Below are 13,820 nucleotides of genomic sequence, written 5' to 3' on the forward strand. Positions count from 1 at the left end.
AGCAAGAGGAAGAATCCCAACAGCATTGAGCATGCTCAAACCATTCAAGGCTTTATACACCTCAATCAGATCACCTCCAGGTGCCTAGTCTCCAGACACTGTAATTTGCAAAACTTAAGCCTTTCTTCGTAAGAGCAACCCTTTGTTCCATTCACTAATCTTGTTTCCCTTCTCTGTACTCATTCCACAGCTCTACATCCTTCTTAAAATGAGGCCTCCAGACCTGTATACAGTACTCAAGGTGTGGCCTGACCATTGCCTTATACAAGGGGATAATAACCTCCTTATCCCTGCTAGAAAAATTCCTGTATGTCTTGCAGCCCATCTGCACTGCTCAGAAAACTTCATATCTGCCTGCACAACCACCCCCAGGTCCCTTTCATTCTCTACCACTGTCAGTGTAGAACCACAGAGCTGATACGTTGCTTGGGGTTGCTGTTTCCCATGTGTAGTACTTTACATTTGTCAATGTTAAACTTCATTTGCCACCTCTCAGCCCATCTGCTCAGCCTTTCCAGATCCTGTTGCAGCAGCATAGCATCAGTAGTGTCCTTAACAACCTGCCAACCTTTGTATCGTCTGCAAACTTGGACATTAAGCTTGATATACCATCATCAATATTATTTATAAATACAGAAAACAATAATGGACCCAACACTGATCCCTGAGGGATTCCACTAATAACATTAGTCCACGATGAGTAGTGTCCATTGATTACCACTCTCTGTCTTCTCCCCCTCAACCACCCCTTTATCCATAGCAGCAATTTGCCTCCAACACCACACTGCTCCAATTTGTGCAGCAGTTTTCCATGTTTAACAGTATCAAAAGCCTTTCTAAGATCCAAGTATATAATATCAAAGTTATTCCCTGCATCCAGTTCTTTTGTGACGGCATCATAGTATCCAATCAAATTGGTCAGGCAAGACTTTCCCTTAACAAAACCAATGCTGGGTCCGAGCTATAACTGAAGTCTTGTCTAAATGATCCTGCAGTGCTTCTTTAACCAGTGCTTCCATTAATTTTCCAGGAACAGAAGTTAAACTCACAGGTCTATAATTACTTGTGTCAGCCTTTGTGAATATCTCCAGTCTATGGGTACCTCTCCTGAAATTAAAAGTCAGGATAATCCCCAATAGAGATATATGATCTTGCCTAGAAATCTGAGTATTATCAAAGATTAGCGTAGGAGCAGAAAAATCCTTTTTGCAAGATATAAGACAGGACTGAGTTTTAGAAGGATTTAAATCAACTAAGTTATCATTGCCCCACTGGAGAATTACTTGGAGATTTCTTTTTTTCTATTTAAGTATATCCTATCACTATAAAAACAGTCTCTCCTTTTAACAAGCACAGACAATGGCGAGAAAAACTCTATCCCACTTGCACACTCTTTTCAGAGCTGAATAGATTCAGAAGGCATTCATCATGTACTCCACCAATGTATCTGGCAGAATTACATATATTTTCAAATTTACTTTTAACTCATGACTTTTTCTGAGCATTGCCCATACTTGTTAAGAAATTCTTGAGATCTCCTACTCTTAATATCATTAGTACTAAATATATCACCCATTAAAATATATGCAGATCGTGCAATGAAGAATGCTTCACTGCTTGCGCTATGTGCTATAGCAGGGGTGGCCAACTTAATTTGTGATGTGATCAACTTTTTTTCTTCAAAATATGCTGTGATCTACCATCTCAAGAAGTTCAATCAACATGTATTGTAAAATGTTATTTATGAATTTTAAAATTAAATACAATTCAGAATTCTTATTTTAAATTCATATGTATTTAAATTTTTAATTTATGTGAAGCATCTGCCAAGCTTTCAAAATCGGGGATATACTGTGATAAGGCCAACTGTTAGAGTAGAGCGGTTCTTCATTTTTTTTTTTTTTTTTTTTGTTTCAAATACGAAAAGGCCGATTCCCATAGATATGTGGAACCAAAACAGGAATTTAAAAATTCACTGTATTTTTTTACAGTACTTTTCTCAGCAAAAATATTTCCAAAAGTCTTTTTCTGTGATCTTGCTTTTAGGAAGATATTGTTTTGCAATGTAATAATTTCCTTTTCAAGTAATATTTTCTCTGTGTGAAAAATCTCAGCAATTTTTTTCTGCAATTTGTTTCATATCTTTGTTGACCTGAAATGGACAAGAAATATATTGAACAATGTCTGCAATTGTTTTAAAATCACTGAATCTGGTTTCAAAATCATCCACAACTTTCTCAATTTCAGAAACATATTTCTCACTATTAAATTCAAAAACAGGACACTTTTGCAAATGATCTTGCATATTTGCAAAATGATCAAATTTTTTTTCTTTGAGATTCTTAGCCATTGCCAAAAATTGATATTTATATTGAGAAATACAGTACTACTAATCATGTCACCCACAGTTTTATTTTTTCCTTGTAATTCCAAATTCAGATCACTTAATTCACTGGTAAAATGTGCCAAAAAAGCCAGATCGCACAACCACACCATATCTTGCAGATGCTGATAATCATCTCCACTTTTATCGACAAATGTTTTAATTTTATTCAGCAAATTTCGAAATCTGTAGAAACTTACTGCAACTCAGCCACTTCACATCTGTATGTAGTATCAGATCTGGTTCATTTTCATCGAGGTGCATTTTGAACAGTGTCCTTTTAAGAGATTGTCCTCCAATGGAATTCATGATTTTGAAAGCTATGTCTATAATACTTTTAGTATTTAATCTTTTGCTGGCTAATACTTTTTGGTGGATGATACAGTGATAACTCAAAAAATCTGGGAATTCATCATCCTTTTGGCACAATGCGATGAATCCGTTAAGATGCCTTGTCTTTGCTTTAGATCCATCTGTTGTTATTGATACGAGCTTAAATAGTGGTAATTTAATTTTTTCAATAAAATTTTTGAATGCGTTAAATATATCAAGACCTCTAGTTCTTTCTTTTAATGAAACCATACCCAGCAGTTCTTCTCTAGTGGCAGATTCATCAAAAACCATATGAATAACAAAGAGCCATTGAGCTATATCATTGACATCTGTTGTAGATAAAAGGATACACAATTAGCAATATGAGCATGCAATTGTTCGCTCACATTTTTTACTCATTTTTTCGATGCGTCACATCACAGTATTTTGAGATAATTGCAGATCTTGAAGGGCACATTTAATTCCATTTTTGTTGTTAAAATTTTCAAAAAGAGAATCTGTTATTTCTAAAAACATGTCTTTGATGAACTGACCATCAGAAAATGGTTTGCATTTTTTTTTTTGCAAGAAGATGACTCACTTTAAATGATGCTACAGTTACTGCTTTAGATTGTAAATTAGGTGTCACGAAGAAATTTTGTTGTGCAAATAATCTGGATTTAAGTGCTTTTAATTTATTTTTTCTAAAGTCACTATTAGGCAAAAAATCCAATTGGTATTTATCATGGTGCACTTTTCTTTCATCATTACAAAAAAGTATTCTAGTTCCCACGCTTGATGAAAATGATACGTTTTACTTTTTTTCATAGTATTCATTTTAAGTCGAAGGGTATTAAGTTAACGTATAAGCACTGTCTAGTTATTAATATTAAGTAAGCCAAATAAGAATTCAACACATATGCTATGCTCTCCTCAAAGTAACTGCGTGAATTTTCACTAGACAAGCCTAGCGGCTGTGCGGGGACAAGAGTGGTCATGTGGCTGAACGGATTTGTAATAAGTGTATGCAGTGGGGCGCATAATAATAATAACATTTAGATTTTGACTAATCTATTTTTTATATATATTTAAAATTTGTCGTGATCGACTGAAATTAAAGCCGTGATCGACTTGTTGGCCACACCTGTCCTATAGTAACAATGGCTTCAATAATGTAATAATGTAATAACTGAGAGCAAAGTGGAGGAGAAATTGTTGAAGTTAAACATAAAAAAGGGACCTGGGGCAGCTCTAATCTATCCAGTTATATTGAAGGAGGCAGCAAGGGAAGTAAGCAATCCCTTAGCTATAATTAAGGGAGCATCCTTAGAGTCAGGGGAGGTCTCCAGAAACCGGAGATGTGCAAATGTATCCCCAATTCACAAAGGGGGTACAAAGGGTGACACAAATAATTATAGACCTGTTAGTTTAACTTCTGTTCCAGGGAAAATAATGGAGTCACTTGTTAAAGAGGTGATACAGGCTCACCTAGAAAAGACTGCAGTAATAGTTCAGAAACAGCATGGGTTTGTTAAGGGGAAGTCTTGTCTGACCAATTTGATCGAATACTACAATGAGGTCACAAAGGAACTGGATGCAAAAAATAATTTTGATATCATATACTTGGATTTCAAGAAAGCTTTTAATACTGTTGCATATGGAAGACTGCTGTACAAACTGGGGCAGTATGGCACTAAGGGCAAGTTGCTACAATGGATAAAGGGATGGTTGAGTGAAAAATGGCAGAGAGTGGTAATAAATGGACACTGCTCTACGTGGACTAATACTATTAGTGGACTTCCCCAGGGTTCGGTGCTGTGCCCATTGTGGTTTTGTGTATTTATCAATGATATTGATGACAGTATATCAGGCTTAATGTCCAAGTTTGCAGATAATACAAAGGTCGGCAGGGTTGTTAATGACAGTAAAGACAGTATGCTACTGAAACAGGATCTAAAAACGTTAGGCAGATGGGCTGAGAAGTGGCAACTGAAGTTTAGCATTGACAAATGAAAAGTACTGCATATGGGTAGCAGTAACCCAAGAGAAACGTACCAACTGTGTGATACTACACTCAGGGAGGTGGAGAATGAGAAAGACCAGGGGGTAATTGTGCAGTCCGATATGAAGTTCTTTGAGCAGTGCAGGTCATGGTGTTTTGTCAATGATATATAGGAATTTTGCTGGCAGAGACAAGGAGATTATCCCTCTGTATAAGGTAATGGTCAGGCCACACCTTGAGTACTGTGTACAGGTCTGGAGGCCTCATTTTAGGAAGGATATAGAGTTATTAGAACGAGTACAGTGAAGGGCAATAACATTGGTGAGAGGAACAAAGGGGTGCGCTTACAGAGAAAGGCTTAAGTTCTGCAAGTTGCAACATCTGGAGACTAGGCACCTGTGAAGTGATCTGATTGAGGTGTATAAGGCCTTGAATGGTTTGAGCAGACTCAATGCTGATGGCATACTTCTGCTTGCTCAGATTAAGAACCTAAGGGAGTATAGTTTCAAATTGAGGAAAGACAGTTGTAGAATAGATTTGCAGAAGTTTGCCTTTAGCCAGTGGGTAGTTGATTGCTGGAACAGACTTCCATCTGTTGTGGAGTGGAAGTTGATGGCTTAAATAAAATTAAGGCTGAACTAGATAAACATTTGGAGTGACTGGATGGAGTAAATGGGAAGGTTTTTTTTTTTTTTTTTTTTTTGGCTGATGATGCTGTATAAGCTTGCTTTCTTGCATCATATGCCTCAACTAATGCTAATATGTTAATGCTAATATTCTTGAATTTCTGTCCATATCTAGTATTGGGATATGTTTTGTATGCCTGACTCTTCAGTAATTCCTAAAGAAAACTGAGAGAAAGTGAGAATGGTGTTACTACTTAACTACAGGCGGTAATGAACAGTATTATGGGTTGTTGCAAGATGAGCATCAATTTTAATGGACAATGTTTGCAATTTTTTAAATATAAACCTGTAAACCTGAATTTTACATTAATATAATAAATGCATTGTTTCTTGATTCACCTCTGATTTATTTAAAAAATAAAGTTTTCCTAAAGTACTTAATTCACACTAAAAAAACATTTGAATGAAAAAAACAGTTTAAAAAGAGGTAAAAATTTGAAATGAATTAATGAATACCTTTTCTCTTTATACTCTGTAGAGCATAAAGGGAAAAAAGTATTATTTATTAATGACCAAAGTCATTAATAAAGTCAGAGGGATTATCTACTCATAAGTTAAAAATTGACAATATTTAAAAATATAAAAAGAATTTTACTTCAATTGCATATTCCTTTTTTTGGTCATAATCTAATTTTATATCTGATGCTACAGTAATGATTCCAGTTGTACTATTTATGAAAAAATTATCAAAACCACCTCTCTGGATACGATATGAAATGACAGAATTAAGACCTGTATCTGCATCACTAGCTGAGACCTGCTCAACTATTGTACCTAAAAAATTAAAATAAAAAGATAAATGTTGAAATATATTTTTTTAATTAATGAATTAATATTTTCATCAAACAAAGTAAATTGGTTTTCTTTAAAATGATTAAGCAGAGATAAAAATAAAATTAAAAACTGCTTCTTAAAAACAAATGTAAAAAAAGCATACTTTCTGATATACCCAAAATAAAAAAAACAGGATGAACACTGAAATACATTTTATTTTTTTATAATTAATGAATTTAATATTCTCATAGAATATAGAGTAAATTGGTTTTCTGTAAAATGATTAAGTGGAGAAAAAAATAAAATTAAAAAATTGATTATTTAAAAACTAATTAAAAAAACAAACTTTTCTTGATTTTTGACAAAAGTATTACAAACATTGACATCAATGTTGTAGGAGTTCATAGTGATACAAATTTCCACAATTTGGGCAATAAGTTTGTTGAAATGTTATACTTTTAAAACATTTTTATAATGTAATTAATTTCATGATATATACTGTAGGAGAATTCCTATTCAGATATCTTTCAATTCTGATGAAGTGACACAGAAATATTTTGTGAAGTGTTTGTTTAAAAGTATCAATGTATACAACTGTTCTCTTTGAGAAATAAAATAGATTTTAATCTACACAAGGAAAAGTTTCATTTTGTTCCATCAATATTTCCAATTATCCTTAGTTCATGCCACTTAAAAGAACAGCTAAATATGCAGCATGGGTTTATTAAAGGGATGTCACAGCTGACTAATCTGATAAAAAATTATGATGTTATCGTGAAAGAAATAGATGCAAAAAATAATCTTATACCTAGTATACTTAGACTTAGTAATGCTGGAAACAAATGACTTAATGACTGGAGACAAACAGTGGTTTTAATAGTCATTGTTCTCATTAGATTAGTGTCTTGAATGGAGTTCCATGGCATTCAGCAATGGGTTATTTGTTTCAGTATTTGTTAATGATACTGAAGAAAGCAGAAAAAACTTAAAAAAAAATTGATATCAAAACTTAGTGATAAAAAAAGTCGGAAACATCTTCTTCTTCTTCTTTGTCTTTGCCTTTTCCCATGTTATATGGGGTCGGCATTCAATGTTCCCAATTCACACTTTACATCCTCTTCTTCTCCTCTAGTTGGATTAACTTCTTAACCGGAACACATCTATTGGTTTTGGCATAGTTTTCACGACTAGATGCCCTTCCTGACATCAACCCCCACACGTTTATCCGGGCTTGGAAATTAAGCTGCCGATCTACTAAACCTGCCACAGCCATATAAATGGAGTAGCTCTTATTCAGTGATGAAGATTCCTCGTGATGTCACAATTTAATAATTTTACGCAATTTATGCCGAATTTCTAGTCACCACTGAACAAGCAGGTAGCACTGCTGTAGTTCTTTTATCTCCTGGAAACATCCAAATGGCTGACTCGGTAGAATTACTGTGACCATGAAAATACCAATAATGTATAACTCAGCAACATGTGAGTATTTTTAAATACAATTTGGTATCCTGAAAACTTCTACATCAAAGCTATCAGGTAGCACAACTATTCTACTAAGAATTCCCAGTGACTGATTATAGTTCCTTAAAAATTTAATGACCTTTAAATTTCCTTTTTTTTTTATGTAAACCCCAAACACGAGAGGTGTTAGAAACTATAGTACTTAGTACCGTGCTTGGGTTGGAGGTTAAGAAGACGAAAGCAGATATTTGTTGACATTGGACTTGAACTATAAACAAGGAAGATGAAAAGTTGGTTCTGCGAGTTTGAAGTTGGACAGTAAATGGATGTTGACTGGTGGTGGTACATGTTCGGACTGTTTTGTAAGAGAGAGAGAGGGCGAGAATTATAGAAGCCAATTCAGAAGAACAGTGCACATGTAAATATCTGTAGAAGAGGCATGCAGCAGAAACAGTACGTCTGTGAGACAGCGAGTGAAGAGACTCTGTTAGAGATGAGTCATTAATTAACCTAACTGCCCTCTTCTGAATGGAATCAAGAAGCCTGAGAGAAGTTTTAGGGGCACCACCCCAGATGTGGGAACAATATTCCATGGCAGGGCGGATTTGCAATTTATACAGAGTTGAGCAGCTGTTTGGAAGAAAAGTAACGCTGAGAGCGAAAGAGAAAACCAAGTTTTTTAGATGCAGAAGAAGAAGTATTAGTAATGTGCTTCTGCCAAGAGAGATCAGAAGTCAGGGTAATCCCCAAAAGAGATATATCATTCTGCCTAGAAATCGGAGTGTCACTAAAGATAAGCATAGGAGCAGAACAATCCTTTTTGCGAGATATAAGACAAGACTGAGATTTAGAAGGGTTGAAATCAACTAAGTTGTCTTTGCCCCACTGGAGAATTACCTGAAGATTGGTATTTAAGGAATTGGTAGCAGATTTTTGAGAAGTTGAAGCTGATTAAGCAGGATAAGGTTTCTCAAAATGGAAAGTGAAATGGAATGTGCTATCATTGGCAAAACTATGGATTGGATTTCCAGTCAATGGAAGAAGGTCATTAATATACAAGAGGAAAAGAGTGGGGTGGAGGAAAGAACTGAACCTTGGGGGACACCGGCATTAGTGGAGAAGTTAGAAGACAGAGAGCCATCTACCATCACCCTCAGTGAGCAAGAGACTCTGTTAGAGATGAGTCATTAATTAACCTAACTGCCCTCTTCTGAATAGAATCTAGAAGCCTTAGGGAGGTTTTGGGGGCACTGCCCCAAATGTGGGAAAAATATTCCATGGAAGGGCGCACTTGCGATTTGTACTGGGTGAACAGCTGTTTGGAAGAAAAGTGACGCCGAGAGCGAAAGAGAAAACCAAATTTTTTAGATGCAGGGGAAGCAATATTTGTAATGTGCTTGTGCCAAGAGAGATTAGAAGTCAAGGTAATCCCCAAAAGAGATATATCATCTTGCCTAGAAATCGGAGTGTCACCAAAGATAAGATTAGGAGCAGAAGAATCCTTTTTGGGAGATATAAGACAGAACTGAATTTTAGAAGGATTGAAGTCCACGAAGTTGTCTTTGCCGCACTGGAGAATTACCTAGAGATCACCATTTAAAGAAATTGGTAGTGGATATTCGAGAAGTTGAAGTGGATTGAGCAGGGCGAGGTTTCTCAAACTGGAACTTGGAATGCAATGTGCTATCATCAGCAAAACTATGGATAGGATTTCCGGTCAATGGAAGAAGGTCATTAATATACAAGAGGGAAAGGGGGGGGAGAACCAGTATTAGTGGAGAAATTAGAAGACAGAGAGCCATCTACCATCACCCTCAGTGAGCGGTCAGAGAGAAAACTGAATAATCAATTACAAAAAACAGTTGGCAAACCATAGGATGGAAGCTTCTTTAGAAGACGTTTATGCCAAACACTATCGAAAGCCTTTGAGATGTCAAGAGCAACTGCTTGTGTTTCACCAAACTTTTCCATTGAATTTGTCCATAAATGGGTAAAATAAGCCAGAATATCACCAGTGGATCGACACTGATGGAATCCATACTGGCGATTGTTAATCAGACGGAAGGTTTCTAGGTAGTTTAAGAGTTGGCGATTAATTGATTTCTCCATTACTTTAGAAAGAGTAGAAGTAATTGCAATGGGACGATAACTGGATGGGAGGGATTTGTCACCCTTTTTAGGTACTGGCTATATGAGCAAATTTCTAAGTAGAAGGAAAAACAACTTCGGAATAAGAAAGAGGAAAAAGGCGGCAAAGAACTGGAGTAAGTTCAGCAGCAAAGGTTTTGAGAACAAGAGGAGACATACCATCAGGACCTGGAGCTTTCTTAACATCAAGATTCGTCAAAATCCTTCTGACATCCTTTTGACAGAAGACCATGGGAAGCATTGAATGCAGCATGTTGGGAATGGTGGGAGGTGTTTTACCAAGATCATTAATACATGAATTGGAAGAAAAATGGGATGCTAGCAGGTCAGCTTTATCCTTTGCTGAAGTGACAATAGAACCATCTGGTTTTGACACAGGTGGGAGCAGAGATGGGCAAAAGTTGCGGCCAATAGCTTTGGCAAGAGACCAGAATGCTCGGCTACCATTAGGGCAAGAAGCAAGTTTTCTATTCTTAGCCTGTTCAAACTCTAGTTTGGACTGATTAATAACTGCTTTACAATTGTTGCGAGCTTTGGTGTAGGCAGAAAATGAAACTGGAAAATTATAAACAAGCCAATTATGATATGCAACATTCTTCTCTTGAACAGCCTTAGCACATTTATTGGAAAACCAAGGTTTAGATAAAGGACGAGATTTTAAAGTGGAGTGTAGGATAAAGGATTCCATTCCTGCAAGAATAATTTCACTAACACATCTGAGCAAACGTTGACATCAGAAGTTTTGAAACAGTAATCCGACCAAGGAAAAGAAGAAAAGAAGTCTCACAGGTCATCCCATTTTGCATTCTTGTAATGACAAACAACTCGAGGTTCGGAATAGCCATGTGATAAAGGTTCCATTGGAGAAGAGACAATCACCAAGTTGTAATCTGAAGTGCCAAAAGGACCTGTCACTTCGACTGTGTACTTAGAAGGGTTTTTTGTGAGAAAAAGATCAAGCGTATTGGCTGTATGATTGGGATTGTCTGGTATTCTTGTAGGTAAATGAACAATCTGTGCAAGGTCATTAGTAATTGCAAAAGCCTCAGCATCTTGACCAGCTGGGTCGGTGTGACTAGAAAACGGAAGCCAGCTGGTGTTGTGAACATTAAAATCACCAAGGAAAATTACCTCACTGTTAGGAAAGTTGGACTGGAGAAAGTCAAGTTGCAAAGAGAGGAAGTCAAAGAGCTCCAAGTGATTAGTGGAGTTGGGAGAATGGTAGAGATAACAGATGAATTTGACACAGTGAGGTAGAGAGATTTTAAGCCAGAGAAGATCAAAGAGAGGAGATTCCAAATTGCCAAGTCTCTGACAGGGAATATCAGAATGGACATATGCACAAATACCACCTTTGAGGTGAAAGGAATCATACAGCGAATAATTTGGGCATCTGAGATGAGCAGTAGTTGAATCAACCGATAACTGAGATTCTTTCAGAAAAAGTACATGGGGTTTGGCCGACTGCAAGTGGAAATGGACATCATTGGGATTAGAATTGAGACCACGTATATTTGTGAAATAAATTAGGAAGTGCTTTGGAGGTTTAGATCTTTTCGCAGATAAGTTTGCTCTATTAGTTTGACAATTCATGGTATATTCAATAGTAAGAAAAAGTGGGTGGGACATGCTATATGAAGTAATGAAATTTTTGGATATGGCATACACATGGTAAGAATATACCCAGATCCTTGACATAAAATGGCCTCGACAATGCTCCCCGCATACACACTACTCGGACTCCCTCCAGTCACTATCTGGCAGGGTAGAGGTAGCAAGATTATACACTAGCTGATCCCGAAGACTCCTAGAGAGTTACCAATAGGTTCGGTCTGGTCCGGTCTGGTGTACTAACTAGCAGCCAGCCTGTGAATACCGTTTTAGAGCTGTACCCTCGAAATGTAAGGAAGATTGGATCTTGCCGTATTGTTCATCATCACCTCAAGTCATCAATCATACTGCATGATGGAAGAGATGGGGAAGGGTTAACCGGAACTTAGCTCTAGAGACTAAACATGGGTTTCACCACTTCAAGCCTCCAATAAGCAAAGTGGTGGTATAGCATCGGTTGATGAGAGTCATCTACCACCTAGTACTACCTGGTTAAATAGAGGGGCGGCGTTCCTCCATGTGGTGTGAGCGCCACACCTCGACCCCTGCTTACGTTGGTTCACACCTGGGTGGTCACTCACCATGCATGGAGGTTATACTCAGGATTACTAACAGTCCCACCATTGTGAAGGTGCAAGCAGAGGATTTGGCTGTCACAGACCATCCGAACTTCGCCGAAATTGGGTCCACTTGACTTGAGTGTCACCCGAATATCAGTTCCATCAGCGTTTTAGACTCCCATATAGCAAGTACAGCTTGTCTGGCATATCTGAGAGAATGTCTGTGACAACCGCAAAGACCAATGTTTTCCTATGTCCGAACATAATAATAATAGCCATTTTAAAAAAGTTCACAGTCCGAAAAATGAAACCACCTTTAGGTCCCAAATCTTAACCTATCACTCACCCACACTTATTTTATCTAAAATATAACTTCTTCTTTGAGCAACACTACCGAAAACCTTTTTAATTAATTACTTTTAATAGCGCACTAATTTAGCTAGCATACAGCTGGTGCCACCAGCACCAGCTGTATGCTATCGGGGCTTGTATCCCATTTATCCGGGCTTGGGATAAAAGCCCAGATAAATGGTGAGGGTTGATGTCAGGAAGGGCATCCAGTTGTAAAAACTATGCCAAAACCAATAGATGTTTTCCAGTTAAGAAGTTAATCCAACTAGCGGAGAAGAAGAGGATGTAAAGTGTGAATTGGGAACATTGAATGCCGACCCCATATAACGTGGGAAAAGGCGAAGACAAAGAAGAAGAAGAAGAGTTACCCATTTATGGACTAATTCAATGGAAAGGTTCGGTGAAACACAAGTAGTTGCTCTTGATATCTCAAAGGCTTTCGATTGTGTTTGGTGGCATAAAGGTCTTCTAAACAAACTTTCATCTTATGGTTTGCCATAATGACTTAATGACTGGAGACAAACAGTGGGTTTTAATAGTCATTGTTCTCATTAGATTAGTGTCTTGAATGGAGTTCCATGGCATTCAGCAATGGGTTATTTGTTTCAGTATTTGTTAATGATACTGAAGAAAGCAGAAAAAAAAAAAAAGATTTGATATTGAAACTTAGTGATAAAAAAGTTGGAAACATAACAGTAACAAAAGCATGCTGCTCCAGATAAATTATCTAACTGGCTTGAAAAAAAAAAAAAAATGTTATAAAATAAATTCATTTTAAATTAGCCACAATTGTGCATTGTTAAATTATCCTAGTAGATTTATAAGAATAGATTGTCAAAGTTAGAGTTGTCACCTACTTGTGATATGGCCAAAAAGATCTCAAATTGAGGTGGAAGGCTGTTTGTCATGATGCAGTGGGCATCCCATAAGGACATGTTTCTTTGTAGAAACATTCTGGAGGACTGTTTTTTCACGAACAAGTATAATTGTGTGAGATGAGAATGTCCAATATGTAATCGTATTAGGACTTGTTTGTGCCAATTCATATGAAAATATGACTTCCATTGCTGAAGATCCTGTTTGCAGAAGTATATTTGTTTCATTTTTCCAGACTTATGACCACTTGTAGAATGAATAGCTTTATCAAAAATTGAACTGTTTCCATATGATTTCCATCTTGAGAACTGCAACCTTTATTATTTTTGTCATTTTATAAACAAAATAAAATAATAATAATAAGTATTTGTTAGCATTATTTAGTATTAGAAATATGCTGTTTCAGTCATATCTTTAACAATTTCACTGTTTATCAAATGTTAAAAATGCTTGCTTTATTATTAAACTTTACTTGTTAATGTTTAAACATTGTTATGCTGAAACATTTGCTTTCACATTTGTAATACTGTAATCTATACTCCTACCTAAAAGTTTGGAATCACAGTGTATGGCACAGTTTTCATTTTTTTTTTTTTTTTTTTTTTTTTTTTAATTAGCTACAACAATGTTTAGTATAAAAAAAACAACACATT

At 36.4% G+C, this 13,820-nt stretch overlaps 1 protein-coding gene across 1 annotated transcript in view; it reads right to left on the reverse strand.

Annotated features, from left to right (window-relative positions):
- The window catches only part of Cad87A (cadherin 87A), a 778,434-nt gene that overhangs the window by 385,138 nt on the left and 379,476 nt on the right, over window positions 1-13,820 (reverse strand). The window contains exon 20 of the mRNA XM_090378948.1: window positions 5,979-6,157. Within this exon, the coding sequence (XP_090235074.1) occupies window positions 5,979-6,157 (179 nt within the window). The remainder of the gene's footprint in view (window positions 1-5,978; window positions 6,158-13,820) is intronic.

Source organism: Mastigoproctus giganteus, chromosome 8 (assembly GCF_048544385.1).
Source record: "Mastigoproctus giganteus isolate SK-2022 chromosome 8, ASM4854438v1, whole genome shotgun sequence".
Classification (NCBI taxonomy): domain Eukaryota; kingdom Metazoa; phylum Arthropoda; class Arachnida; order Uropygi; family Thelyphonidae; genus Mastigoproctus; species Mastigoproctus giganteus.